At 55.4% G+C, this 27,683-nt stretch overlaps 3 protein-coding genes across 7 annotated transcripts in view; 1 reads left to right on the plus strand and 2 right to left on the minus strand.

The window, feature by feature from the left end:
- STAT5B (signal transducer and activator of transcription 5B) overlaps positions 1 to 27,683 on the minus strand; it is a 111,293-nt gene that overhangs the window by 77,263 nt on the left and 6,347 nt on the right. The gene's annotated exons all lie outside the window — the stretch shown is intronic.
- Positions 3,438 to 23,259, plus strand: LOC112815686 (signal transducer and activator of transcription 5A). Of its 2 annotated transcripts, none has more exons than XM_073889537.1 (19): positions 3,438 to 3,582; positions 4,394 to 4,531; positions 4,870 to 5,026; positions 6,195 to 6,284; positions 8,649 to 8,823; positions 13,945 to 14,075; positions 14,345 to 14,496; positions 14,960 to 15,115; positions 15,538 to 15,717; positions 17,530 to 17,617; positions 17,742 to 17,864; positions 18,242 to 18,334; positions 19,043 to 19,249; positions 19,858 to 19,952; positions 20,050 to 20,180; positions 20,634 to 20,789; positions 21,475 to 21,526; positions 21,850 to 21,957; positions 22,947 to 23,259. In XM_073889537.1, exons 2-19 carry the CDS (start codon positions 4,404 to 4,406, stop codon positions 23,107 to 23,109), a joined length of 2,385 nt encoding a protein of 794 aa, XP_073745638.1. In that variant the 5' UTR covers positions 3,438 to 3,582; positions 4,394 to 4,403; the 3' UTR covers positions 23,110 to 23,259. The 2 variants fall into 2 exon arrangements, with proteins under 2 accessions (XP_073745638.1, XP_025717570.1); XM_025861785.2 differs by having other exon boundaries at positions 3,444 to 3,582; positions 4,362 to 4,531.
- STAT3 (signal transducer and activator of transcription 3) overlaps positions 25,587 to 27,683 on the minus strand; it is a 69,156-nt gene continuing 67,059 nt past the window's right edge. For all 4 annotated transcript variants that reach the window (XM_025861951.2, XM_025861949.2, XM_025861950.2 and 1 more), the window contains exon 24: positions 25,587 to 27,655. Coding sequence is in view for 2 of the 4 variants with exons in the window: in XM_025861949.2 (XP_025717734.1) it covers positions 27,600 to 27,655 (56 nt within the window). In the remaining 2 variants the exon portion in view is untranslated. The remainder of the gene's footprint in view (positions 27,656 to 27,683) is intronic.

Genomic DNA, 27,683 nt, shown 5'->3' on the forward strand with positions numbered 1-27,683 from the left:
AGGAAACAAAGACAGCTCTGTACCACCTCACCCCCCGCCCTGCCGCCCTGGGTTGGGGGGATGGTTAGGTCAAGGTGACCTCAATCTGTTCTCCCCAGGGAAGGGGCATGAGCGCAGCTTTCTGGGCTAACCTGGTTTCCAAGGGCAGGCCAGAAATGGAACTTGAGATGATTCTTCCCTTCCTCCATAAATTCAAACCCACCTTCATATAATGCACAGGTCAAAGGAGCAGGGGCACGGACTGGCGTGGAGATGGAGGGGCCACACTCTGTACCACAGAACCGTTATGGGCTAGCCCAGCCAGAGGAGACACCTTCCCCTGTGGGTGCGTGCTGGGGTTGGGGGACGTCGGGAAGGCTATACTGAGACCTGTGCATGGGGCTGGGCCCCTTGGATCGTGGACCAGCTGTGCACTTACCGGCCAGATGGTTGTGGACGGCTCTCCTTTCTGGGCTAATCAAATGTGGCTCTGCCCACCTTCAAGGTTGTTGCAAGGATCAGTTGAGTTAAAGGGTGCAACGATGTTTGTATACCAATGTGCCACGATTCAGTTCGGGCTATGTCTTTAGTATGCTAACCACAAACTAGGCTAGGGATTATTACTATTCCTGATAATATTTTATGGTCAGTCTTCTTTGGGGGAATGCATTCCCATATGATTTTTATAATCCTTCCTCACTCCCCATGTAATGTTGTATCTTGGAATTGGGAATGAGGGGCAATTAGCAGAGGCCAGCCTGGGACCCTAGCTCAGTCCAGACCCAAGGCAGTTTCTGATCTTTCTGAACCCCATCCTATAGGCCTCAGTTTTCTCCTCTATAGTCTGGGCCCCTGAAACCACCAGAGTGCTTTGTGGTGGGAAATAGCAGAGACCAAAGCAGGGGACTGAAAGCAAAAAGAAACCCCAAATTTGACATTTCCGGGTAGTTGTGTTATCCGGAGTCATGACCACAGTCACCTCTGCCCCCAACCCAACTTTGACACCCTTCCCTCCTCCACTCCCTTGGGTGGCCTTTGCCCATCCTGGGAAAGCTCCAAAGCTCCTCCTTCTCCCCATTGCATCGCAAAGGGAGGACAGAAGTACAAGGAAATGGAGGGAAACCCAGACAGAAGCAGAGAACCAGACAGAGACCAGAGACCTAGAGAGAAAGAATCAAAAGGAGGGAAATCAAAAAGCAAGAAGAGGCAACAGGCAGTGAAGGACACTGGGATTCAGGGCCTCACAGACAGAGGCCAGATGGGGAGAGAGCCAGAGTTAGCCAGGGGGGCAGCTGCAGCCACTGAACGCAAGGTGGGGGCACAGCATGCGACTCTCTGAAACTATCGGGGCACATCCATTTAGGCCAACCCCTCCAATTTGGCTCACTGGCACCTTAGTCCTAGTTTTTTAGGACCCAGGACTATCCACCTTTGAGCCCAGCCCAGCCCAATCTAGCCAGGTGTTTGGTGGGTGCCCCTGCCCGGTAGAGTAGCAGGCCCCTGCAGGCCCTGGGGAGCAGGCTGGAGAGGCAGCTTCCTGGCAGTGGGCAGGCAGGACTCCCACTCTGGACTTGGCACCCCCATATCACCTTCTCCAGATGCCCAGAAGTGGGTACATGGCAAGGATGGTCCCCTGCCTTCCAGATGTGGCTCAGAGGACTTGGAATCCAAGGACTCTCCTCCCAACCACTGGCTTACCCATCTGCTGGAAGTGAGAGGCTGGAGGGCACAAACCCTCCGTGTAGCAATGGGTTTGCATCTGCCCCCAACAGGTTGTGTGACCCTGGCCAAGTCACTTCCTCTCTCCAGTCTCTGTTGTCCCATTTGTAAAATCGTCTCTACAGGTCTTTCCAGCTCTGACACTTGACTCTCATTCCAGGTGACCTCCTAGCTCTGTGTGTCTGGCCCTCCTCCACCAAATGAATTGCCCAGAGTGAGGGAAGAAGCGAGGGAGAGGCCGTGTGCTTCTTCCTCCAGGAGACTAAGGGACTGCAGCCATGTGTGTGAGACCCAGACATCCCAGCTTCTGGAGCTGGAAACGTGGCTTGTTCTCTGAAGGAAAAAGAATGAAAGTGGGGGAGGTACTGAGGGGCAAGAAGGTGAGGGAGTAGTGTGATGAGGGGAGGGAATGGAGAGAAAAGGGCAGACTCAAGAAGGCATAGGGAGGGAGGGAGGTAGATGAGAATGATTCCCTCCAGGACATGTGGTCCTGGCCTGGCGAGGCCCTCCCCTGGTGCTGCCAATCCCAGCTGCCAGGCAGAGGGGAGGCCCAGAGGAGAGGGAAGCTGGGCAAAGGGGATGGAAGGCTTCCAGCCCAGCCTTGCTCAATTCTGCAGGCCCACCCTCCTTGAGCCTTGCCTGGGTCACAACCCCCTCCTTGAGAGCCCCCTACAGGGCCTGCAAAGGCCAGCCGGCAGTTGTGAATTTGTGAGGATTCAAGACAGCCCCTCCGGACCTTTCTGAAGGTAGGACCAGCCTCAGATGTGACTGGACTGGGTGAGCAGAGGGGCAGGATCATTTATGGATCATAGTCTGCAGACCAGGCCATATGCCTGCTGTGTGACCCTGGGCAACTCCTTCCCCTCTCTGGACTTCCATTTCTTTTTTTTTTTTTTTTTATTTTGTTTATTTATTTGAGAGAGAGAGAATGAGAGATAGAGAGCACGAGAGGGAAGAGGGTCAGAGGGAGAAGCAGACTCCCCACCGAGCGGGGAGCCCGACGCGGGACTCGATCCCGGGACTCCAGGATCATGACCTGAGCCGAAGGCAGTCGCTTAACCAACTGAGCCACCCAGGCGCCCTGGACTTCCATTTCTTATCTGCAAAATTTTGGGGAGGGATTTGAAACTTAAGACTGCCAAGGTTCTTTCCTGTTTCCACTGCAGAGGCAAGTGCAGGGTGGTGGGATTAATGGAAGGAGGGGAGGTGGTGCCCTGGTGGTGAGCTGCCTTCTCTGGAATCCCCAGTCTTTCCCCTCCTTAGGGCTTTGCCTCTGAGGTCACAAAAGCTGTGTCCCCAACCCCCCCCCCACATTTACATTTACTTTTTTAATCTAGAGACTCAAAAGATGACAAACGCAGAGCTGGAAGGCATCTCCAGCTAGTCCAACCCTACCCTCCTCCCTTTTTACAGGTGAGAAAACAGGCCCTGGTTTGGGATTTCCAGAGCCCGGGATTTCCCGGCTCTCCCACCCCCATCCCCGGCCACTCCAACGCCTGCTGCCCGCCGGTCGGGGGCCCGCGGGCGAGGGCTGCCTGGGACTCCCGGGGGACCCCGCCGTCGGGGCAGCCCCCAGGCGCGGCGCCGCCCAGCCTCGCCACCAGGGGCCTGGCCGCTGCCGCCGCTGCGCACTCGCGAGGGAGCCAGCGACCGAGGGCGGAGGCAGGGAGGGAGCGACAGAGGCTGGGAGGGGTGTTGGCGAGAGCTCGCGCGCTGTGTATGGTCTATCGGAGGCAGCTGACCTTCGAGGAGGAAATCGCTGTTCTCTGCTCCTTCCTGTAGTAACAGCCGCCGCCGCCGCCGCCGCCTCCGGGAGCGCGGGCCGGGAGCGAGAGCCGCGGGGCGGACAGCCGGCCCCGCCGCCGGACGGCTCCGCGCCACCAGGTGGGTGACCCGGCAGCGCGTCCCGAGCGGCGCGCGCGGAGATGGGGCCCTCGACTCCCACCCCGGGCCCCCGCGCCCCGGGACCCGGAGCCCGACGGCCGGCCGGGGCGCGGGGTCGGGTGTCCCGGACCGAGAGGGAGCTTTGGCGCGGACGCCGGGCGCGGGGCGCGGGACGCTGGACGCGGACGGAGGGAGGGGGCCGCGGGGAGCAGGGGGCGCTGTCGGGCCAGACAGTGGGAGACCGTGGGGGCATGGCTGGGGGGCGCCGCCGTAGACACAGCGTCTGTCTCCCCAGCCCTCCCTCCTCAACCACCCCACCCACGTGCCGGCGGGGACCGAGCCTTTAGGTGGGAGCCATCGGTGCCCTAAGTTTGGGCTGGAATAACACCCGACCCCCAGCCCAGAAATTGGGACTCGGGGCTCGAGGCGGGGTGTGTGTGTGTGTGTGTGGGAGGGGGGGGTTCTTGCAGCCTTCCCCAGAGGGCCCGTGGGCCTCCGAGTCAAGTTTCTCTTTCAGTTTTCTAGCTGTCCCCCCTCTGGGGAAGCCCCGGTGGGGCGAGGGGAGAGGAAGAGGGGGAGGGCACCTGACTTTCAGGAGCCCCTCCCCAAGCCTCAGCGGGTTCCTTGTTGGAGGGCAGGGCGGCCTTCCCCTCCTCACCGTCTTTCTTCCCGCACAGGAAAGCGTGTCTGTGGGAGGGGAGGGGCCTGGCCTGATAGCGGTCCAGGGATGGGTGGGCATGGCAGGGTCAGAGGCAGGCCCAGCCCTCTCTCCTGTCTAGGAGCCTCCTCTGCAGCCCTCCGCTCGCCCTAGGTGAACGGACATGGCGGGCTGGATCCAAGCCCAGCAGCTGCAGGGAGATGCGCTGCGCCAGATGCAGGTGCTGTATGGGCAGCACTTCCCCATCGAGGTTCGGCACTACTTGGCGCAGTGGATCGAGAGCCAGCCATGGTAAGTCCCCCAGCCCTGAGCCGCCGTCTGCGGAGCCTACCACACAGGCCCTTTGACCTTTAGCTCTTCTCTTTGTGTTTTGGTGTGATTCTAGTCCTTTCTGTCCCTCTCTGCAGAAGGGGTGGTGTCCCTGGGAAAGGGGAACAGGGAAAGGGGACCTTGGGAGGGGAGAGGGGGTGTTTCTAGACTGTGATGCCTGTGGAGTTGCCCAGAACAAGTCTTGTGGGCTCTGCAGTGCCCTTAGCCTGGAGCCGGGGATTTCCCACTCCTTCTTGGTGCCTGACCTCCTTGCCCAAGGAGAGGCCACAGTAGTCTTCTCTCCCCTGCCCTGCCCCAAGGGATGCCATCGACCTGGACAATCCCCAGGACAGAGCCCAGGCCACTCAGCTCCTGGAGGGTCTGGTGCAGGAGCTGCAGAAGAAGGCGGAGCACCAAGTCGGGGAAGATGGGTTCTTACTGAAGATCAAGCTGGGGCACTATGCCACGCAACTCCAGGTGGGTGTGTAGGCAGGGTCATCTGCAGGAAAGTAGTGTCTGCCTTCTCTTTCCAGCAACAGAACCCCTAGGTTTTTTCCTGGCCTGGTCACTGACTCACCGTGTGACCCTGAGCTAATCGGTAACTTTTCTGCTTTTCAATTTCCCTCACCCCCTCTTTCTAATCAGACCTGTCAGGTTCCTTTTTAGCACACTACAAAGCAAGGGGTGGGGTGTGTTTGTCCCCAACAGAGGGGGGTTGGGTGAAGTGGCATTCTAAACAGATCAAGCAAAAGGGATGGAGGTAGACTGAGTCAAGAGTCCTTTGCTCGACAAAGGAAGACCAAAAGCTCCTAGAAATGAGGGAATGAGGCAACCAGGCATCCCTCCTAGGACTCTTTTAAAGGTGCAAGAGGAGCAGAATTGCCCTGGAGGCAAGAGCTGGATAAAGGAGCCTTGAATGAAGGATGTAGTTGTAAGATGTGCCTTCTCCTTCACTGGGGCAAGGGGGCGGGGGTAGGGGAGGTAGCAGGGAGAGTATGGGGAGAGAGGAAGTTTTTGTGGAACCAGGACCGGGGTGTGGGTGGTAATCACAGTCAGGCATTTATTGGAACTTATTTGTATTTCTCAGAGAACCCTTCTTAAATACAAGCAGCAGGGTGCCAGGGAAATAAAAAGTCCATCCCAGAAGAGGGAGGGAATGGGAGAAAGCTGGAAGAGGAAGGCAAAATAGGAACCCAAGGCCAGGGCAGCAGTAGAAAGTACCTTGACCTTGGCATTGGATGCCCCAAGTCAAGTCATCTGCTCACTTGTTTGCCTCTGGACAAGTACTTAACCTTTCTGAGCATCAGTTTTCTCATCCGCGAAATGGGGATAATAGTTTCTGCGGATGTCAGGGTATCTATGCTCTGAAAGTCAAAGGAGATAGTAGTTTGGAAGCACTTTGGAAACTTTGTAAACTGGGTTTCTGATGCACTGCAAACCAAATATGAAGATCTGGGAGGGGAACTTGAGTCAAGGAGAGATAGAGGTGTCTGGTAACAGTTCCTGAGGTTTCCTGAGGAAAGCTGAGGCAGAGGCTGGAGGAGAGGAAGTCGGGGGGGGGGGGGGCCACAGGGCACCATGGGGGGCATGATAGGAGTGGCGGGTGGGGGGTGGCCAATCGTAACTGCTGTTGGGATTCTTTCAGAACACGTACGACCGCTGTCCCATGGAGCTGGTCCGCTGCATCCGACATATTCTGTACAATGAACAGAGGCTGGTGCGAGAAGCCAACAATGTGAGTGTCCCATGGTGTGCGACGAGGAGCTGGGAAGTCCTTCCACATACCTCTTTCCTCCAGACACAACTGTGTTTTATGAATGCGGACAAGAGAGCACCAGGGAAATAAGGGACATGGGCAAGTGTGAGAAGCAACGGCACATGGCAGGTCCAGTCCCTGTACCTTCTCCTCAGGCCCCAGCTTGATCACTTACTAGCTGTGAAACTTGAGTAAGTTACTTAACCTTGCTGAGCCTCTGTTTTTTTCAATTGTAAATGGGGCTAGTAACGGTACCTACCTTATAGAATTAGTGTCAGGATTAAATGAGATACTGTGTGGGCCGGGAATAGACAAACAGACCAATGAAACAGAAGAGGAAACCCTAAATACGCACGCACACATGCACACACGCACGCCCCTGGAAATTCAACCCGCATTAGACGTGGCATCACAAACCACCAGGAAAAAGTATTTGTCGTTTAATAAATGGTGCTAGGGTTGAAATGAGAAATGTTCTCTGGTGGTCTGTGAGGAGAGATGGAGCTGAGGTCTGTGTCAGAAGAGACACCCTGGCAAGCTCAGAGAGGTGAGGCCCAGAGAGGCAGAAAGGGACTCATCCCCCGAGCTCTGTAATCATGAAGGCATTGAACATCTGCTTGAACAATGGGACAAACATTATTTTATCTAGAGTAAAGCAAGATGAATTTCATAAAGTGACATCACATAGGTAAAGACCACGGAACAGTGCCTGGAGCTTATTTATTTATTGCTGTGGATGCTGATTTCAGGAATTTTACAGTTCATTCAGTAAACATTTATGGAGGTCCTGTGGTGTCTGACACTGGGCTAGGACTAGAGAAACAGATAAAGGCCTGGTCCCCACCTGAAAGGAATTCAAGCAGTGATAGATTCTCTAGGGGTGAGCTGCGTACTAAGGGGCCATATATGGAAAAAGTACCCAACTCAGACTAAGGCAGCCTGGCGGGGGGGGGTGTCCTGAGGACAGGGATGTCTAAACCACAGGGGGAAAGGGGGAAGAAGAAGGAAAGATGAGCAAAAGTAACAGGAGTGTGGCCAGGAAGGCAGGAACCGTCTTAACGCATTTGAAGCCTTGCAAGTAGTCAGTGGCATTGGGGAGAAGGGAGCCAACTTGGGAACCCCAATAGGTAAAGCCAGAGAGGAGGCAGAAGCCAGGTCACAAAGAGTCTTGCAGGAAAACTGTTGTATCCCTTGACTTGTTGCCACCACAGAACTATCTGTAAATATACAAATGAGTTCAGCTCCAATTAAGAAACACCTGTCTAGGGCATAGGTGTTGTCTTGGTAAGGGGGGAAATCGTTCCTTCTCCCAACCATCAAGCTGCTCTTGAAAACCTATGATGTGCTACCCCTTGGGGATTCTGCGGCATGCAAGACAGACAAGGTTCTAGCACTTGGGAGCTTATATCCTAGTGCGTGGAGGCAGACGAGAGAGAAATAAAAACAGAACAAGACACTTTCAGATAAGGGTGGTGCTATTTGAAATCGGCCCATCAGAGAAAGTCACTCTGAAAAGGTGCCAGCTGAAATGCCAGCCTTAGGAAGATTTGGTGCCAGAATGTTCCAGAGTGAAGGAACAACAAGTGCAAAGGCCCTAAGGCAGGAACATGTTTGTGTATTCAAGGAACAGAAAGTACCTGGTGTGCTTGGGCAGCAGTGGTGCTGGGGGCGGGTGGAGGTAGGCAGAAGCTCTCAGCTAGGGCACTGGAAGCTGTGGGAAAGAGTTTGGATTTTATTCTGAGAAGAGTTTACAGGACAGGCCCTGAAGGTTTGGTCTCCTCTCAGCCAGATGTTGAAGGACCAGGTCAGGCCAGGTCACTTAAATGGCCTTATCTATACCTCCCCTGTAACTTCCCTCAGTTACGAGAAGGTCTTGAGTGAGGCCACGGATGATGTGTGTTCACACAGCCTTCTTCCACACTGTGTCCCCAGCACCTCACATGGTCCATGGCATTGGATCGGTGAACGAATGTGGAATGAAGCGGTCATCATCTTTAGTAGGCAAATCTAGGTCGCTCCTGCATGTGTTGAGTTCTAGTCTCTCCAGAGAGAGCTTAGGTGGACCCTGTTTGGGCGACTCAGGTGGAGGCCAGAGCTACAACAGAAGCTTCTACTGTGCTTTATGAAGTTGTCCTAATCCTCCAGCTCACCTGTTTCCCCTCCTTCTTTCCAACTCCACACCAATTCTGGTAAATGACTATCCTTCCGACTCAAGTTACCCATCTTACTCTAGATTTGGAGTTTGGGGTCTGTAGTATTAGCGTTCCCCGAAGCCTGAGGTTGCCTTCCATCCTCACTGCTCAGCTCACTGCTGCCTGCACTCTCCCCCTGATATGTCCCTAGGGGAGTTCTCCCGCTGGGATCCTGGTTGACGCCATGTCCCAGAAACACCTCCAGATCAACCAGACGTTTGAGGAGCTGCGACTGGTCACACAGGACACAGAGAACGAACTGAAGAAGCTTCAGCAGACTCAAGAGTACTTCATCATCCAATATCAGGAGAGCCTGAGGATCCAGGGTGAGGCCCGCGCAGCCGGGGCAGGCAGTGTGTGTCATGAGGGCTAGAGTGAGGACCCCTCTGTGTGCTCCTGCAAGGCTGGGGCTCTGTCCGTGTCTGTCTCCACAGAGCCTTACCCAAAGCTTTGGAGAAGTAATGGTTCCCTGTTATTGAGCCCCTGCTATGGGTCTGGCTCCAGGTTCAGCCCTTTGCATGCGTTTTTCAATCCAAACTTTACGGCAGCCCCAGGAAGTAGGTAGCTGTTATTATCCCTATTTTGTAGATGGTACAACTGAGGTTCCAGGAGAGCAAGTAATGTGGCCTGGATTGCTTATAAGTTGCGGAACCAGATCTCAGAGATATGTCATAAAATCCCAGTACTTTACTAAACAATATTCTCTCCCTGATTGTAGGGATTCAGTGAGTATCTCGATGACTGAATGAATATGGACAAAGTGTTCCCCATTTAGAGGGAGGACTTAGGTTGGGAGTCTCCTGGTTGAACCAGGCTGGGGAGAGGTGGAACTCCAGAAGTGCCCCTTCTTGAGCCTCCCTGATAGGAGATGGAACTGGGAAGAGGAGGTTACAGTGGAAAATTCTCCTGTCTCCTAGGTCCGTAGTTTGCCAGTGGCTGTCATGATAAGTGTGTGGGGAAAGAAAATTTAACTCAGAACAAATCAACTCCTGATACAATTTGAGGAGTCTTGAGACATGGTCCATCTTCCCCCAACTCCAGACTGACCCCAGAGCTGTTCTAGCCCATCCTCGTGAGAATAGGAAGTGTCAAGCTGCCTTTTCTTGTGCTCTTCTTTCTCTGGCTTCTTAAGGTAAAACCATACGTCGTTGACTTTAGACCTTTCTTCTATTCTGATACATATATTCAGAGCTTTAAATTTCCTTCTAAGCAATCCTTTGGCTGCATTTCATGATTTTAGCTATGCTGTATATTCATTATTATTCAGTTTGAAATATTTTCTTTTCTGAATAATTATTTGGCCCATACATTATTTAGAAGTATATTGTTTAATTTCCAAATATTTGGGTTTTTTTCCCCATATGTCATATCATTATTGATTTTATTTGCATTTTATTATTGAATTCCACTATTGTCAGAGAACATACTCTGTATGATCTCAATTCTTTCTTTCTTTCTTTTTTTTTTTTTAAGATTTTACTTATTTATTTGAGAGAGAGCGCATGAGAGGGAAGAGGGTCAGAGGGAGAAGCAGACTCCCTGCTGAGCAGGGAGCCCGATGTGGGACTCAATCCTGGGGCTCCAGGATCATGACCTGAGCCAAAGGCAGTTGTTTAACCAACTGAGCCACCCAGGCGCCCCATCTCAATTCTTTTAAATTTGTTGAGACATATTTTATGGCCCAGTGTATGCTCTATCTTGGTGAATGTATCTTGTGGACTTTAAAAGAATATATGTCTCACAATTTTTCATTTAAAAGTAGCAATTTTAAGTTAAATAATGTTAACATAAGAGTTTTACTCAAAAAGTCCCCCAAACCAAAAAACCAACATCTGTATTTTCCAAAACAAAACTTAGCAAGAAGCATTGCTTTAGATTTTTACACATCTCTTTAATGTGAAGCTTAATAGGAGATAGCTGGGTCTTGCTTTCAATCTATTATAATATCACATATCTTGCAACCTTTAGAAAATATCACTGTATTCCTTTAAGAGATCGAAAGAGAAAAAGGCAAGTAAGGTCTTCTGACCTTATAAAAACAGTTTTGGCTTTGCAGGCTCCTAGTAAAGTTCTTGGGAACCTTCTAGGGATCCCTGGTCCACATGTTGAGAACCACTATGGTTTCTGTCTTCACTGATTTTTTTTTTTTTTTTTTTTTGGCCGCCTGATTGTTCTATCAGATGCTGAAAAAGGAGGATCAAAATCTCCTATTGTGGAAATGTCTGCTTCTCCAATTATTTTTGTAAATATTTTCTTTGTGTGTTTTGAAGCTTTGTTATTAGATGCATATAAGTTTATGATTATTATGTCTTGCTGATTGATTGATACCTTAATAACTATGAAATGCCCTTCTTGATCTCTGGTAATACTTTTTGTCTTGAAGTCCACTACAGCCTTCTTATTCTATATAAGCCATAATATAGGGCGCCTGGGTGGCTCAGTTGGTTAAGCGACTGCCTTCGGCTCAGGTCATGATCTTGGAGTCCCGGGATCGAGTCCCACATCGGGCTCCCTGCTCAGCGGGGAGTCTGCTTCTCCCTCTGACCCTCTTCCCTCTCGTGCTCTCTATCTCTCATTCTCTCTCAAATAAATAAATAAAATCTTTAAAAAAAAATAAGCCATAGTATATCTTGATAACATGTTTTTTAAAATTTAAAAGGTAGATACCATATTGTTGAGTCTTGCTTTTATGAGTATTCTGACAATCTCTGCATTTTCTTTTTAAGATTTTGTTTATTTATTTGAGAGAGAGGGAGAGTGAGAGAGCACGAGAGGGGGGAAGGTCAGAGGGAGAAGCAGACTCCCCGCTGAGCAGGGAGCCCGATGCAGGACTCGATCCTGGGACTCCAGGATCATGACCCGAGCCGAAGGCATTCGCCCAACCAACTGAGCCACCCAGGTGCCCCTGACGATCTCTGCTTTTAATTGAGGTGTTTAGTCCACTAATATTTAACGTACTATTTAATACAGTTGCATTGAGATCTACATTTTAATGTTTATTTTCTGTTTTCTCCCTAAATTTTTAGTCATTTTCCTCCCTTTTTAAAACCTATTTAAATTTTTTTTTTAGAATGCTGTTATGCTGTTTTATTTCTTTTAAAGATTTATTTAGTTATTTATTTGAGAGAAAGAGAGAGCATGCGGGGGTTGGGGCAGAGAGAGAAGGAAAATGAGAGAAGCAGACTCCCCGCTGAGTGCAGAGCCCCATGCAGGGCTCCATCTCAGGACGCTGAGATCATGACCTGAGCAGAAATCAAGAGTCCAACGCTTAATTGGCTGAACCACCCAGGTGCCCCTATGCTGTTTTAATTTAACTACTGAAGCTCTCCTCACCCTGCCGTGTGGGTGTGTCCCATATCTGAATTCCTCAACACATTGCCAGAATCATAGTAGGTGCTGAGTAAATGTTGGTGGGATGATTCTAGCATATCTTCCTCTGAATCCATCTTGGACTGACCCCAGAGAAAGGGTGGCCCTCTTCCTAGATTAGGGAACAGGAGAATTTAGGCTGTTAGTTCTTTTTTTTTTTTTTTTAACATTTTATTTATTTGAGAGCGAGAGAGAATGAGGCAGGGGAGGAGCAGAGGGAGAGGGAAAAGCAGACTCCCCACTGAGCACAGAGCCTGACCCGAGGCTCGATCCCAGGACCCAGAGATCAGGACCTGAGCAGAAGTCGCACGCTCTCCTCCGGGCTGTCGGTTCTGCCCCAAGCCTTTGATGGTCGATAGTACTTCCAGTCCTATTCTTGGGTTTTCTGTTTCCGATTTTTGGGTTTGGGTTAGATTCTGCTTTGGGTTTATACCCATCATGCAACGTCAGTTCAGCCTCACTTATCAAGTTCACTTATCGGAAACACAGACTATTGTTCTGTTTGTGCAAGAGAAGGCTCAGCTCCCTCCATGGAGCAGAGAATTGCCCCACACCTCCTGACCTCCCTCCCAGAAGCTTCTGCAAAGTGGCAGGAGAGACCTAAGTGGGTCACTCACATAGGGAGGTTGGGCCCAGGTGGGGGGATCACCGGCACCCCCCTGTGGGTGGCAGGATTTCTGAGGTGGCCTCAGGACTACTCTGCTGTGTGCCACGGCTGGACGGTAGTCTTCTCTCTCAGTCCCCGGCCGTGAGATCAGAACCTTGTATTTCCAGTTCTCTTCTAGTGCTGGGCTTGCCCTGGCTGTCAGGAGTTGCTTTAGTCTGTCCCAGCTTGTGTGTCCATGAGGCAGGGCCTCGGTCGGTGCGACATGGCCCTCGACCACGACAGGCTGATGCTCACATCTCCTTGTCTGAGCCCAGGTGAGGACACTGGGATGTTCAGCAAGGTGATGGGCAGGCCGTCCTAATCCCAGCACGGAGGACAGCGGTTACCTTTGGAGGCAGGGATGGGTTTGCAAGCAGGGAAGGATGTACGGGTGGCCTTCACTGTGGCTTCTTAAGCTGGGTTACTGATAACACAGGCGTTCCTTGCATCACTCTTTCTACCTTCCCTGGGTCTGAAGTATTTCATAATAGATTTTTTGTAGAAGGGTAGGGAGGCCTCCCTGACTCCCTATTCCTGCCATGGATGAGAGTCCCAGCGCGAGTGTGGCGAGAAGCTGCCTCCCTCTCCCCCGCCTTCTCCGTCTGTCCCTGTCTGTCCCTGTCTGTCCCTTGTCTGTGCCTCTCTGTCTCCTTCCGGTCGGTCAGCCGAGCTCACGGTCACCCGACCTGGACAAACCAACACGTTAGGCCCCCGCCAGCACCTAGAGAAACCCCTTGTTGCAGAGAAGAGGCTGCTGGGCTCCGGGGGCGGGACAGAGCCTGCGGGGCAGGGGCTCCCCTGAGGAGGCCCTGCCATGTGGGGTGGGACTGAGCAGCTGCTGGTCTCTGTCACCCTTTAACCCGCCCCGGAAGCCACTCCCCAGGAAGGACTAACTCTCACCTAGAGCGCCCGCGTGCCGGGAGGTTCCTTGAGCCCTTTGTGGATCATCACTTCCTTACTCCTCAGCGACCCACTGAGGCAGGGGCCGAGATTCTCCCCTTCTGCACATGGGCAGACTGAGGCCCCGAAGAGTGAAATGATTTGCCCGAGTTCCCCCAGTTAGTAAACGGTGAGGGCCCACACGGAACCAGGCAGCGAGGCTCCGCGCTGGACCCCCGTGTGGCGTGGGGAGGTCTGGGCGGGCAGCTGTGCGGACTAAGGTGGGAGGGGAGGCCTCGGGGCAGGATCCTCCTCAGCTGTGCCCTCAGGCTTCCATCTGCACACTCCCTGAAGGGGAGATCAAAGTCGAGAGGCCAGGGCCAGAGCCCGCTCACGTCTGGCACCCTTGGCTGCTAGAACCCCAAGTTGCCGTTGGTCAGGTGTTGGGCAGCCCCTTGAGGGTCTTGCCTCCCAAAGAGGTGTGTGTGTTCCACTGGGCTTCCTGCAGGGAGCTGGGGGATGATGATCACGGGTGTCCCGTCCCCCCCTCTAGCTCAGTTTGGCGGGCTGGCCCAGCTGAGTCCCCAGGAGCGGCTGAGCCGGGAGACGGCCCTCCAGCAGAAGCAGGTGTCCCTGGAGGCCTGGCTGCAGCGCGAGGCCCAGACACTGCAGCAGTACCGCGTGGTAAGGGGCATCTGCGTCCTCCCCTCCCACGCTCGGAGGCCCACATCCTGAGCCGTCCGGGGTGCCCGAGAGAGGGCTAGGGCCAGGGAGAGAGCGGGCCCCAGGAGAGCTGGAGGCCAGATCCCTCTTTCCTGTGGGGGGCACGTGAGGCAGTGCAGGTTTGGGAGAGGGGAGGGCCTGTGCCCGGGGCCTGGTCCCCAGCCCTGCCTCCCGAGTGAGGGCTGTTCTCTGGGAGCCCAGAAGGGCCTGCTCTCCCCGCCTGCCTTCAGGAGCTGGCCGAGAAGCACCAGAAGACCCTGCAGCTGCTGCGGAAGCAGCAGACCATCATTCTGGACGACGAGCTGATCCAGTGGAAGCGGCGGCAGCAGCTGGCCGGGAACGGAGGGCCCCCCGAGGGCAGCCTGGACGTGCTGCAGTCCTGGTAATGGTGTATGGGGGGCGGCCTGGGGGGGCAGGAGCGCCACCACCAGCTGCTCCTGCCGCCGCCCGCGTTTCCCCGAGCAGCTGGCTCGCGCTGGCCCGTAGCGAGGCTTCCTTCACCGGGGCTTCTGGCTCCTGAGGCTGACCTGGGGGCCCCCATCGTGTGCCACCTGCCCAGGAAGGGCGTCCCTGTGCTGGGGAGGGGGGCAGGGCTGGGTGTGCAGAGTGACCCTCAGGCGGAGTGGAGCCGGGTCAGGGGTGTTGCCCCGCGCCCCCGTGTTCCTGCCAGGCGGGGTGCTCTGCTCTGCTCCGTGGGCAGGAGCGGCGGCTCAGGTGCAGAGCCTTGCAGGGTGAGGGTGGAGCTGGGTCTTGGGGCGTTCTCCCCAGACTGGAGCCCCTCGGCCTCGAGCCTGGGGGGCGGGGTGACGCCGTTGTCCTCCCTGTGGCCTGGGCCTCCCGTGCAGGTGTGAGAAGTTGGCCGAGATCATCTGGCAGAACCGGCAGCAGATCCGCAGGGCTGAGCACCTCTGTCAGCAGCTGCCCATCCCCGGCCCAGTGGAAGAGATGCTGGCTGAGGTCAATGCCACCATCACAGACATCATCTCAGCCCTGGTGACCAGGTGACTGCTGCCTCCGGCCACGCCCGGCCCCCGGGTGGTTGCACGGGGGGAGGCAGGGGTGCTTTGCCCACCGGGGTAGCCGCGGGTGGGGGTGGGGGCTCTCGTTGGAGTCCTTGTCTCCTTTGTCTCGGGCCCCCATCCCCCTCTGTCCTCAGTGGCAACGGCTGCTTGGTGTTGACCTTGCCCAGTGCGTGTTGTGGGCGCTCCGCGGACTGCCCTTGTCCCCCCACAGCCTGTGTCGGCTGCCCAGTCATGTCACTGCCTCCCCTCCCACCACCTCCTCTGACTCTCAGGGGCCTCCCTGGGCACAGGAGCTGTGCCGTGCGCCCTTCCTTTGCCTCCTGAGCCCCGGTGGCCTCCCCACGTGGGAGGGGAGGCCTGAGCCGGCGCCATGTGTGGTCTGGTCACTTGTGTCCCCGCAGCACCTTCATCATTGAGAAGCAGCCCCCTCAGGTCCTGAAGACCCAGACCAAGTTTGCAGCGACGGTGCGCCTGCTGGTGGGTGGGAAGCTGAACGTGCACATGAACCCCCCCCAGGTGAAGGCCACCATCATCAGCGAGCAGCAGGCCAAGTCGCTGCTCAAGAATGAGAACACCCGCAAGTACGTGGGCCCCTGTCCCTGCCTTTCCCCTCCCTACGTTCTGGACTGGGACGTCCCGTCTCTTCTTTAACTAGGGTCCTGGGTGATGGGGGCAGCTCAGCCTCACTCCCTGCAGCCGTGGTACAGTGTCCCTCCAGTTCATTCTGTCTGTCCTTGTGTACACGTTGTTCCTCTTGACCCATAGTCGGTCAACATGGGTTGCACAGCTGGCTTGTTCGAGTACCTGTGCATCACGAGGACTGGGAAGAGCTGCGATCCACACAGTCCTTGGCTCTGAGTTCGCCCAGCCCAGCAGAGCCAGCAGCAGTCGGGAGAAATGTAGTGTGCGCCAGGGAAGACCGAGGGCACTGTGGAAGTGGGTCATGGTGGCGGGGGGGCAGAACGACAGTGTCAGGATGCAGGCTGAGTGGGAGTAGCTCGTGCGAGGGTGTGGGGAGAGAGGGGAGGGAGACCTTCAGACAGAGAGAACATGGGCCTTTTCCGAAAGGAGAGCGCAGAGAAGGTGTATGTGGCTGGAGAACCCCGGGTGGGATCCAGGGATCAGAGCAGGCCAGCCACCGAGGATGCAGTGAGTGAATGAATGAGGGAGTGAATGAGTGAAGTGGGAGACTGGGTCAAGTGTATTGAGAGCCTACCTTGGGATCTGAGGATAGGATGATAAAGAAGCCAAAGAGGTGCTCGTGCTCTTAGAGCTTACGTTTGGGCTGCGGAGGGAGACGGTTACGTGCTTGTAGTGATCTGATCCAGCAATGTCAAAAAGTGAAAGACTCTAGAGAGAAGATGAAACAGTGATATCACGGCATCCGGATAGATGTTGCCTCACCACATGAGTGACTGCAGAAGGCCTTTCTGAGGAGATGCTTGAGTTGAGACCTAAACAAGAAGGTCAAGGGTGTTTGGGGCAACAGGAGGAGCAGGTGCCAAAGTCCTGAGGTTGCACCGAGTTTGCGTGTTCAGCAAACAGACAAGGCAGCATGACTCACTTGTTCTGGGTGAGGGGAGAGGAGCCCATGGAGGCCAGGGAGCCGGGCAGGGTTTGACCATGGGGTCCTTGTAGGCTGTGGTCATGGTTTTTATTTTAACTGCACTAGAAGCTGCCAGGGGGCCCTGGGGGCCCCCACATCAATCTCAATGCTGAAGGAATTTTTAACGATAGATAATTTAATGACAATTTAATAATAGAGACCCAGAGACCACCCTTGAAGAATTTGCTCTACCCAGGGGCGCCTGGGTGGCTCAGTCATTAGGCATCTGCCTTTGGCTTGGGTCGTGATCCCAGGGTCCTGGGATCGAGCCCCGCATCGGGCGCCCTGCTCGGCGGGAAGCCTGCTTCTCCCTCTCCCACTCCCCCTGCTTGTGTTCCCTCTCTCGCTGTCTCTCTCTCGTCAAATAAATAAAAATAAAAAAATCTTAAAATTTTTTTATTTAAAGTTTTTTAGAAAAAAACTTTGCTCTACCCTTTAGGCTTGAGACACAGAGAGGAACGCTCTTTTTTTTTTTTTTGGAGGGAGAGAGTTTGAGCAGGGGAGAGGGGCAGAGGGAGGAGCAGAGGGAGAGGGACAGCAGATTCCACACTGAGCAGGGAGCCCAACTCGGGGCTTGATCCCGGGACCCTGGGATCATGACCTGAGCCAAAAGCAAGAGTTGGCCACTTAACCGACTTAGCCACCCCAGCGCCCAGAAGGGAACACTCTTAGGGGCAGGGGCAGGGGCTGCTGGCTGGGCTTTCCGGCATGAACACCTGGCCCAGGGTGTGCACAGAGCCATCCTCCTGGGGCCCGCATGGCGATGGGGCTCCTCTCTCCTTCCCAGCGAGTGCAGTGGCGAGATCCTGAACAACTGCTGTGTGATGGAGTATCACCAGGCCACCGGGACCCTCAGCGCGCACTTCCGGAACATGGTGAGCCCAGGGCCTGACCCCTGGGGTCGGCGGGGGGATCGTCTGCCCAGGCCGAGTCCCTGTAACCAGCTGCTTTCTCCTCATCCCCCTCCGCACGCCCCCCCCCCCCGCCCCGGCCCCACAGTCGCTAAAGAGGATTAAGCGTGCTGACCGGAGGGGCGCTGAATCCGTGACGGAGGAGAAGTTCACGGTCCTGTTTGAGTCTCAGTTCAGTGTTGGCAGCAATGAGCTTGTGTTCCAGGTGAAGGTGAGGCCTCACTCTCCCATCCCCTACAGGTCACCCAGACAGGTGAAGACCTACCCGAGGCCACCTGACTGGTTTGGGAAAGCCAGAGAGCTCTGAATCCTCACACGGTCATGGCCCATTTAGCCCAGGGGGCTACCTGAAACCCTGCTTTCACTCTGCTGGTGCCTGCTTGCTAGGTTACAATCTCGCACCAGCCACAGTGAACTTAGGTAATGGGCCGAGAAGAACGAGGCTGTGGGGGGTTTTTGTTGTTGTTGAATTTTGCTTTGGTTTGATTGGGAGGTTTTGTGGGTGGGATCGTGGGTGAGGAATGAGGGCTAAGTGAGGGTGAGATGGCGGTCGTGTGCCTTCTACACTCATTCCTTTGACTCCCGTAGACCCTGTCCCTTCCCGTGGTTGTCATCGTTCACGGCAGCCAGGACCACAATGCGACCGCCACCGTGCTGTGGGACAATGCCTTTGCCGAGCCGGTAAGTCCTCGGGGGACCCCCATCTCAGCCCCTGATGCCCCAGGAGTCTCTGTGAGTCAGCCCCAACCCCCTGGGGCCCTGCTGGGTGGTCCCCCGCCAACCCCAGGGCACACGGGAGCCGAGGTGAGGTAAGGGGCAGCTCACGGGAGCGTGCTGCCTGGGGCATGTCCTCAGCCTCCGTCTGGGTTCCCGTCTCCGGAAGGGGATTTCCTAGGTCTGTGAGCCTAGCCGTTGGGCCCTGGTCTCTGATCTTCCTGTCCACTCATGGTTTGGGTCCCTGATCTCTATCCCAGACTCCTGGTCTGGGTCTCTTATCGCCATATACCCACCCCTCTGCCCCTGCCACTCTGCCTTTCTTTCTTTCTTTTTTTTTTTAAGATTTTGTTTATTTGAGAGAGCACGTGCAGAGAAAGCGCGTGGGGGGGGTGGATAAGCAGGATGATCAGGCCCCCCCACTGAGCAGGGGAGCTGAGCCCAGGACCCTGGGATCACGACCTGAGCCGAAGGCAGACGCCTAACGACTGAGCCACCCAGGCGCCCTCCTGCCCTGCCCTTTTTTCTCTTGTGTTTGTGTCTCCTTTTCTGGATCTTTCTTAGCCGCCTCTGTCTCTTGGTATCTGTGTGTGTGTGTGTGTGTGTGTGTGTGTGTGTGTGTGTGTGTGAATATTTCCTACTCCGTCAGTCTGCTTTCTCTTCTCTCCGTCTCAGGGCAGGGTGCCCTTCGCCGTGCCCGACAAAGTGCTGTGGCCGCAGCTGTGTGAGGCGCTCAACATGAAATTCAAGGCCGAAGTGCAGAGCAACCGGGGCCTGACCAAGGAGAACCTCGTGTTCCTGGCTCAGAAGCTGTTCAACAACAGCAGTGGCCACCTTGAAGACTATAATGGCATGTCCGTGTCCTGGTCCCAGTTCAACAGGGTGAGGGACCCGCCACCAGCTGCCTGCCCCAGGGCCACCTGTGCCCTGCCCGGCTTTCCCCACCTCACAGACGGGTTACTGGCCTCGGTCAGCACTGCCCCGTCCACCCCGCCCTGCCCTCTCCCACATCCAGGAGGGACGGGGGCTAATACCCCAGGGAATGGAGGCAGGGGCAGCAGGAAAGTGCACGTAGCTCTGAGAGCCAAAGCAGGACAGTGGAAGGAACCCAGGGCTGGGAGTGCCGATCCTTGAGTCCCTGTCCTAGATCTGTTAACTAAGTGGCCAGGCCCTTCCCTTCTCTGCCTCAGTTTCCCCATCTGCCCATTGGGGCAGAAACGATTTTGGAGGTCTTGTCCAGCTCAGACAATTCTGGGCACCTCCTACCTCCACCCCTGTGTCTGAGAGGCAAGAGGCGGGTTTAGTGTCTCGTCCTGAGGCTATGTATGGGTTGGGGGCTGTGTCCGTGTATGGACCGCTGGAGCGCGGGGCGAGTAGGGCGAGGAATTGGGAGAGGTGTGCGTGAGGACAAGAGGGCATGGACTGCTTCCTGGGCCACCTGTGATGACGGGACCGCAAACCCTGACTTGGGGTTTCCTGGGGGCTCTCAGGAGAACTTGCTGGGCTGGAACTACACCTTCTGGCAGTGGTTCGATGGGGTCATGGAGGTGCTGAAGAAGCATCACAAGCCCCACTGGAATGACGGGTGAGGAATGCGGGGGGCCCCGGGGGCTGGGAGGCCATGGGCTCCGGGTACAGAAGATGCTGGCCTGGTAGTGACGCTGTATGCTCCATGCACCCAGGGCCATCCTAGGTTTTGTGAACAAGCAACAGGCCCATGACCTGCTCATCAACAAGCCCGATGGGACCTTTTTATTGCGCTTTAGCGACTCCGAAATCGGGGGCATCACCATTGCCTGGAAGTTTGACTCTCGTGAGTGCCCCAGCTCCCATTTCCTTGCTCCCCATTCCCCATCAGGTCTGCATCCTTAGAAGCTTTCCCCAGGGGAAAGATTGAAACTGAACTCAAAGTAGGGAAAGAGTGTTGCTCAGAAATACATTCCCTTTCTACCATTTACCGTCGTGGAGAACTTAAGCTCACTGGCCCCATAGCCTCCAGAGCTGCTGGGGGAGTTCTTCAGCGGTTCTGAGTTCTCCCTTCTCTGCCCTCACTTGGCCTTGCTGGCATCTTCTTGCTTGGTTCGCTGGGTAAGTGTTCCCATGGTCAGTTGCTTGCCCTGTGCCAAGGAGTGCAAGACAAGGTGGAGGGTTGCAGAGCAGGCTAGTCAAAACCCAGATGTTTCTACAAGCTGGATCTCAAACCCCATGACCCTGACCCTCCTCCTGAGGGTGGTGGGTGGTGGGAATGAGCTTGTCCTTTTCACAGCCGACCGCAACCTGTGGAACCTGAAGCCGTTCACCACACGGGACTTCTCCATCCGGTCACTGGCTGACCGGCTGGGGGACCTGAGCTATCTCATCTACGTATTTCCCGACCGGCCCAAGGATGAGGTCTTCTCCAAGTACTACACCCCTGTGCTCGGTGCGTCCTGGGCCCTTCCGCAGCCTGTGGACAAAGCTCTTGGGGCGAGGCAGCTGGGACTCCCCAGGAAGAACCCAGGGGCCATTTCCCCCCGTGGGCTTGGTCGGTGGCTTGGTGTGGAGCACGGGGAGGGGATTTCAGGTCTCGCAGCTGAGAGGGAAAACAAACCCTCTGACCCAGCTTTCTTCTCTGCAAAGTGCAAAGCTGGGTGGATTCTCACTTCTGTGCCCTTGGAGGAAGTCAGGAGGCAGTGCGAGCCAGGATAATCATACCCACACATAATGCACGACTCCCATCTTAATCAGCTGCTCTCACGGCTTCCACCCTCAAACCTGCCCCCGAGTTGAACGTGGGAAGCAAAATGGACAGATTTTTCCTCTTCAACTTGTCCCTAGTCCACTGTTGGGTTTGCTGCTAGGCATTGGTTCTGCTTCCTCGGCAGAGTGGGGTGAGGAGAGGGAGAGCAGAGGGCCAGAAACGGAAGCAGGAGAAAGGATGAGATTGGAGCCAGGGGTCTGGGTGGCCCTCGAGGGGTCCATCGGCAAGTGTTTATAGGAATCTGTGGGAAATCTCATCCCCGCTGAGGCCCCACAGTGATGTGGGTAGGAGGCAGACTGCATGCCATGGGCTTCCACTGCCTGGGAGCTCCCAGAGGCAGGTTCTCATCACGCTCCCCTCTCGGCAGCTAAAGCGGTGGACGGATACGTGAAGCCACAGATCAAGCAAGTGGTCCCTGAGTAAGTACCCAGGGTCCAGCTCTGGTCTCCTCCTGCCTCCTTTCTCTTCCCCCGGTCCCCCTCACCCCTCACCCCTCACCGCTGCTCCTCCCACTCACAGGCCCTGCGTGGCCCAGCCCACCCTTCCCCCCGAAGCCTGGCTCAGCCCTGGAGAGGGAACTGGGCTTAGTCTCAGTGGGACCAGGACCCAGGGAGCTGGAGTCCCAGGCCCAGTGGGCACTTTGTCCTTCTATACCCCAAAAAGGTGTAAAAATGCTCCCCCCCCCTCCCCAAGTCAGCTGCTGCCCGGAGGCCACTGAGGCTCTGCTGTGTTTCTCCTGCAGGTTTGTGAGTGCGTCTGCAGACTCTGCCGGGGCCAGCGCCACCTACATGGACCAGGCCCCCTCCCCAGCCGTGTGCCCCCAGGCTCATTATAACATGTATCCCCAGAAGTAGGTTGTGTTCTCATGGGGCTCCGCGGGAAGGAAGTGGGCACCTGGCCTCAGGCTGGGCCCCGGGAGGGCTGGTGGGCAAGGGGACCCAGAGCTCCTGTAGGTCTGAGACCACCCAGGCCGGGCTCCAGCATGTGCCCAGGTGCAGCGAGGGAGATCAGCCAGTAAAAAGCATAGAACATAAGCTACATATAGCAGGGTCCTTGTTCTGGTTCTGACCAGCTGCGTGACCTTGGGAAAATGATTGAGCCTCCCAGATGTTCAGTTTCCACATCTGTAAAATGGAGGCAAGAATACCTACCACACGGGATTGGGGGCAGGACTGAGAGAGTACAGGTAACCATTTAGCTCAGGTGAGCTACGGATGGGGCGGTTGCTCTTAGGAGTTGGAGGGAAACGGGGTATCACTTGCTCCTCTGTGGAGTTCCCAGGGCAGAGAATTAATTCTCTTCTGAGCTGTGGGTGGCTCCAACTGGATGTCTGGGTGCCTGGGAGACACAGGCTGCACTGGGACGACCACGGGCTTGAGAGTCACAAAGACTGGAATTCCAATCCTGAATCCATTTGCCAGCCAGGTGGCCCTGAGTGGGTTTCCGAACATGGCTGAGCCTCCCTGTGTAAAGTGGAGCAAATACCGACCATACAGGTGGCTAAGGCCCAGCGCGTTGTAGGTGCTTAGCAAATGGAGCCCATGGTTGAGTGGAATGGTGTCACAGTGGGCAGAACTGACTGGCCCAACCGTGTCTTGCAGAGGAGAGGGACGGGGAGACAAGGGAGAGAAACTCTCTGAGCCCACTCAATATGGCAATGAGCGTTGAGACTAGAACTTGAGTATCTCTCAACGAGCCAATGACTGATGTTTTCAGCTTGGGGTTCGCGGGGGCGGCCAGCCAGAGCCAGTCTTGTTCCCATGAGACTGTGGTCTGAGAGGGGAGGGGGCCAGCGGCCTGCTCAGCTCCCTCTGACCTCCCTCTCTCCCTCGCTCCCAGCCCTGACCCCGTCCTCGACCAGGATGGAGAATTTGACCTGGATGAGACCATGGACGTCGCCCGGCACGTGGAGGAACTCTTACGCCGCCCGATGGACAGTCTGGACCCGCGCCTCTCCCCGCCTGCCGGCCTTTTCACCTCTGCCCGAGGCTCGCTCTCATGAATGTTCGAATCCCACGCTTCTCTTTGGAAACAACACTCAGTGTGAAGGGGGCGTGTTAATGGTGATTTTAGTGTTGCTGGGCGTACGGATGCCTCCGCTGTGTGTGTGTGTGTGTGCCTGCCTCGCCTGCGCCCAGGAGCCACCAGCTTGCTCTCCAGATCAAGGCGCCCGAGAGCCCGCCAGGCCTGTGTCTGTCGCGGGAGGGGCTCCGCTTCTGCCGGCTGCTGTCACAGGTGCTGTTCCTGCCTGGGCCTTTCCGGCCTCACCGCTGTTTGAAGGAAATTATTCAAGAAGGGGCTTGGAGACGGGTCACGTCTCCCAGCTTAAGTTGTACTCCTGAGTGAGAAGCTTTAGCTCCCAAGTGTATGCGTATGTGTTTATGCATGTGCATCTGTTGCCATGCACGTGTGTTGGTCTATTGATTCTTTCCCTCGGGAGGGAGGCTGGGATTCAGTTTTGAGTCATGTTTATACTTTATCTAATGACTATGGACTCGAGACTGTTTGTGACCCGAGGGCTTATCTACACCGTGGCCCTAACGCAGCAGGAACGGGTCTTTGGGGTCGGGTCTGTCAGAGCTGCTCTGAGTACGTAGTTGCTTGGCCTCCCGGCCTCCTGGCCTCCAGCCAGGGGACCTGGGCTTCATGTTGCCCGGTCCTGCTATCATTTTCCAAGTGTGATCGCCTCCCCTCCATCGGGCCCCAGCCTTCTTTCCCTGACGCTCTGCAACCCTGCTCCCAGGAAAGGTGGGAGACGGGCAGGAACTGGGCTAGGACGTGGTGGGTGAACAGAGGGCCGGGGACTTGCAGGGCTGATCCCCCTCTCCTCCTGGAAAACTGCACTGAGAGACGGCCGCAGAGAAGCCGCTTGCTGCATGCCTGTGGAATCCCGAGTGAGGGGTAAAAGCTCAGCTCGTTCCCCCCTGCTGGCAGGTGGACCTGGACTAGGCTTCATCACAGTTGCATGACGCCGAGGTCTGAGAAGGCCTTGCTCCCGACCTCATGAGCTCCTCCCTCGGAGGCTCTGTGACGTGCAGCCGGGGGCAGCTGGTGGCAGAGGGTCGGGAGTCCCAGGTTTAAACATCCCTGAGGGAAGGTGGGGACCAGAAGAGGGATCCTTGTGTCCTTTGTACATAGGCCACACATTTGTGTAAACAGTGTTTTCAAATAAAGTATTTTTTTCATAAATTTGCTGGCACGGTTCCCGGGTGGGCAGCCCTCGGTAGCGGGGATCCCTGGCCGCTGGGATGGTTTTGTTGCTTCCCTCCCGTGTGGCTGGTGCTGTAATGCTTCCAAAGCTACCACTCTGCACCCTCTTCCGTGTGTTAAGGGCGCCCACCAGCCCTGGAACGCTGTCTCCACTTCTCAGAAGACAAACCGACTAGGGCTGGAGGCCTTGGGGGAAGGGGGCGGGGGCCAGGAGCGGGAAGAACGGGGCGGGGGGGGGCGGTCTGGGCTTCTCCTAATCAGCTGCTGCTATAAGCAATCTTGAAGCCTTTGATGTGGGGGTGGGGGGGGTGGAGGGCAGTGCCAGGGCAGCAGGGAGCCTCAGCGACAGTCCCTCCTCGCCCGCCTCTTCCTGGACACCAGCAGGTGGCACCATCCCACTGCCACCAGCCCATTCAAAGGGCCAGCCGGCCCAGTGACCCGTAGGGAAGCTGGGCGAGGAGGATGGTCTCCCCATTTGGAACCCCTGGCACCGACCTGCTGCCAGTCCAGGGGCTGTCACTGGGGCCCTGGTGGGGGGGTGGCGGGGAAAGGCTTGGGGAGCCAGGACCTACCCATGAGGTTCCTTCAGAGCTCAAAGCAAGGGAAGAGGGGTTTGCAGCCTGCCCCAAGGAGGCGCAGGGGCCCTGTGTGGGGCTGGCGGGGGTGGGCTGGCGGGGAGAGCAGCCGCTAATCTCCCCTTCCATCTCGGCAGGGCTGGTGGCTGGTATCTCAGCCCGCGGCGCGGTCTCCATGGCGCTTGGCACGGGGGGGGGGGGGGGGGGGCCAGCCGGGGGGGCGCGTTGATGTCTGTGAATTATCACCACCCGTCGGGCAGCCAGTGAGGTGTTTCCGTTCATCCCCGCTGAGTGAACTGAAGAGAAAGTGATAATGGAGCAACTGTGGGAGGGGAGGCCTTGGGGTGGGGTGGGAGTATCTTCACCCCAAGCCCCCTTAGGTAGCGCTTATCTGACCCCAGACAGGTTGGTGGGGCTTGCAAAGGCCCGAGGAAGGGGGAAGGAAGAGGGAGAAGGGGGCCCTCCACGGATACCTCTGGCTCCTCCGGTTACCCCTTCCCTGGAGGCCGCTGGCTAACATAGTTGGGGGGTGCTCAGGGCCCCAGAAATGGGCTGCGGGGACCAGCCTGGGAGCAGGGGCACCCGCCTCCTGTCAGGGTCCAGGCTCGGCCTGTGGGTAAGGCCCCCTCAGAACTGAAGGGGGGGAGTGGAAGGGGGACCTCCAGCAGCCAGAGACAGAGCTGCCACGCCCTCAGACGGTTCCTATATAACTTTTATTTCTGGAAGTTAAAGTAGATACAGCAATATACAAAAACAAAACCAAAAACCAAAAACCCACAATAATATAAATTTTTACACTATGAAGTATACATTGGAATTTGATGCGGTGACCAGGACAGCAGCATACAAACCACTGTGCAGGTAGGTTGAGCCATCTATGGGAACCCCTCAGCTGGGCTGGAGACGGGCAGGGGGAGACAGTGGAGAGAAAGCGGGCAGGTCCCGGAGGGCTCAATTCTTGAAGGGAGGGGCTAGAACAAGTCTCGGCTCCTCTCAGAACTTTTGCTACAATCAGAATTAAAACCAGATACACACGCTACCTCAAAGCCGCCAACTTTACAATATCTGCGCCATAGAAGCCTGGATCCTTGCCCCAGGTCCCTCTGATCTAAATCTTCTCTCAGTTTCTGAGTTAAGCTTATGAAGTGAAGAGTGTTGCTGGAGAAAGGAGAGCTCTGTACTACCTACCATTTCTAGGCCGAAGGACAGGGATGGCCAAGTGCAACCCCTGTTTGTCTTGGAGAGAAGGTCCTCATCCCCTTAATTCTGAACCTGGTGAGTATGGGTAAAACAAACAGCACACCATAGAAACTCTGGCCAACTGAGATAAGGTGGTCCTGGACCACCCAACCTAGTCAGGCCTCTGGGTCAGAGGAGGCCCAAATACTGGAGACCACAGTGTTCTGAGACGCGCAGTAAATGGGAGTTGTTCTGCCTCATCTGTGAGGCCCCCAGGGGGAGGAGGGTCTCTCCAGCGGGGGGGGGGGGGGAGGCCAGGGTGTACACTCCCTCACACAAGGGATAGACCTCGAGTTTATCAGTAAGCCTTTGCCCCTGGCTTAACCAAGTGAAGAAGTGATTAGAGGTGCCACGGGGAATCACCAAGAAACTGGGATAAGAACTGTATTCCCTGAGCTCAACTAGACCCTTGGCTGGGGCCCCAACAGTCTGTTGTGTTCCACCTGTAACTCTCGCCTTCTTATTCCAGGATTCTCAAAACAAACAGGACAAGGGACCTTTAGACACTGAAAGGAGCCCTACACAAGGGGGCTCAGGTGGACAGGGAGGAAAGATCACCCCATCCCTTATAAGGCACCCACAGGAACAACCCAGGCTCTGGAACAGGAGTCCAGGGAGACGGGGGGCGGGGAGGAAGACAGGGGGTAAACCCTCCTCTGCCCAGCCTTACCTACTAATAGGCCAACACATTAAAGGGGAAAATAAAAACTTTGTTTATTAAAAAATGTCTAGGATGTTTAGGTTCTCCTTCAACCTTCCTATTTCATAACCAAAGGCCAAGCCACAGCTTCAGATGTCTTTTAAGGGTTGGATCTGAAGCCCATTTCAGGATTTCTATAAATTATCAGCCTGAAGAAAGCTGAATGCCTAAAGCACCAAGAAGGCTACTGACTGAGTTGTCTTAAATACAGAAAAGGTTATGCCAATACAGTGTTTTTTGCCCTTTATATATATATTTTTTTAAATTTAAAAAGAAACTTAGGGGCAGTGAAAGTCCTATCTTCTATTTGGTTGTTAGCAGGATTAAAAGTGCAATGCCAGGAGGAATGTAGCTAGAGGCAGCCTGTGGTGTGAGTTTACAGAGACAGGCAGAGGGATGTGCGGGCACCGGGAGGCACTTGTCTAAGGACAACACGAGCTGCTGAGAAAGGAAGGCCGGGAGCCGGAAGAGACCAGAACATTTCCTTTTTCTCCCTCTTGCCACCCCTTCCACATCCCCCGGTCACAGTCTCAGAGAACACATTCTCATTTGCATTTAGGTAAAAGCGTATCACCCACATTCACTCATTTCTCTATTTTTAAAAGTGCCCAGATTACTCAAAGATAGCAGAAGTAGGAGATTAAAAAAAAATCTGGAAGCACAAAGTGAGAGGAGTCTCAGACGATCTGGGGGTTGGCTGTGTAAGGGGTGGTAGAACACAGGTAGGTGCCTCCGTCCTCGCTCTCTGCAGCTTCGGCCCGCCGCTCCTCACATCGGGGAGGTAGCACACTCCGAGGTCAACTCCATGTCGAATGTGAGGGACTCTGGGGGGACAGAGCGGGAGAGCTCATT

This window comes from Callorhinus ursinus, unplaced genomic scaffold (assembly GCF_003265705.2).
Source record: "Callorhinus ursinus isolate GAN/ISIS: 27379988/994484 unplaced genomic scaffold, GSC_fseal_2.0 scaffold108, whole genome shotgun sequence".
NCBI lineage: Eukaryota > Metazoa > Chordata > Mammalia > Carnivora > Otariidae > Callorhinus > Callorhinus ursinus.

Excerpts from the sequence above, each read along its gene's own strand:
- LOC112815686 (XM_073889537.1), top strand. The coding sequence starts at position 4,404 with ATGGCGGGCTGGATCCAAGCCCAGCAGCTGCAGGGAGATGCGCTGCGC. Across the intron at positions 8,824-13,944 it reads GGAGAGCCTGAGGATCCAGG|CTCAGTTTGGCGGGCTGGCC; the intron begins GTGAGGCCCGCG and ends CCCCCCCTCTAG. Across the intron at positions 17,865-18,241 it reads AGCTTGTGTTCCAGGTGAAG|ACCCTGTCCCTTCCCGTGGT; the intron begins GTGAGGCCTCAC and ends TGACTCCCGTAG.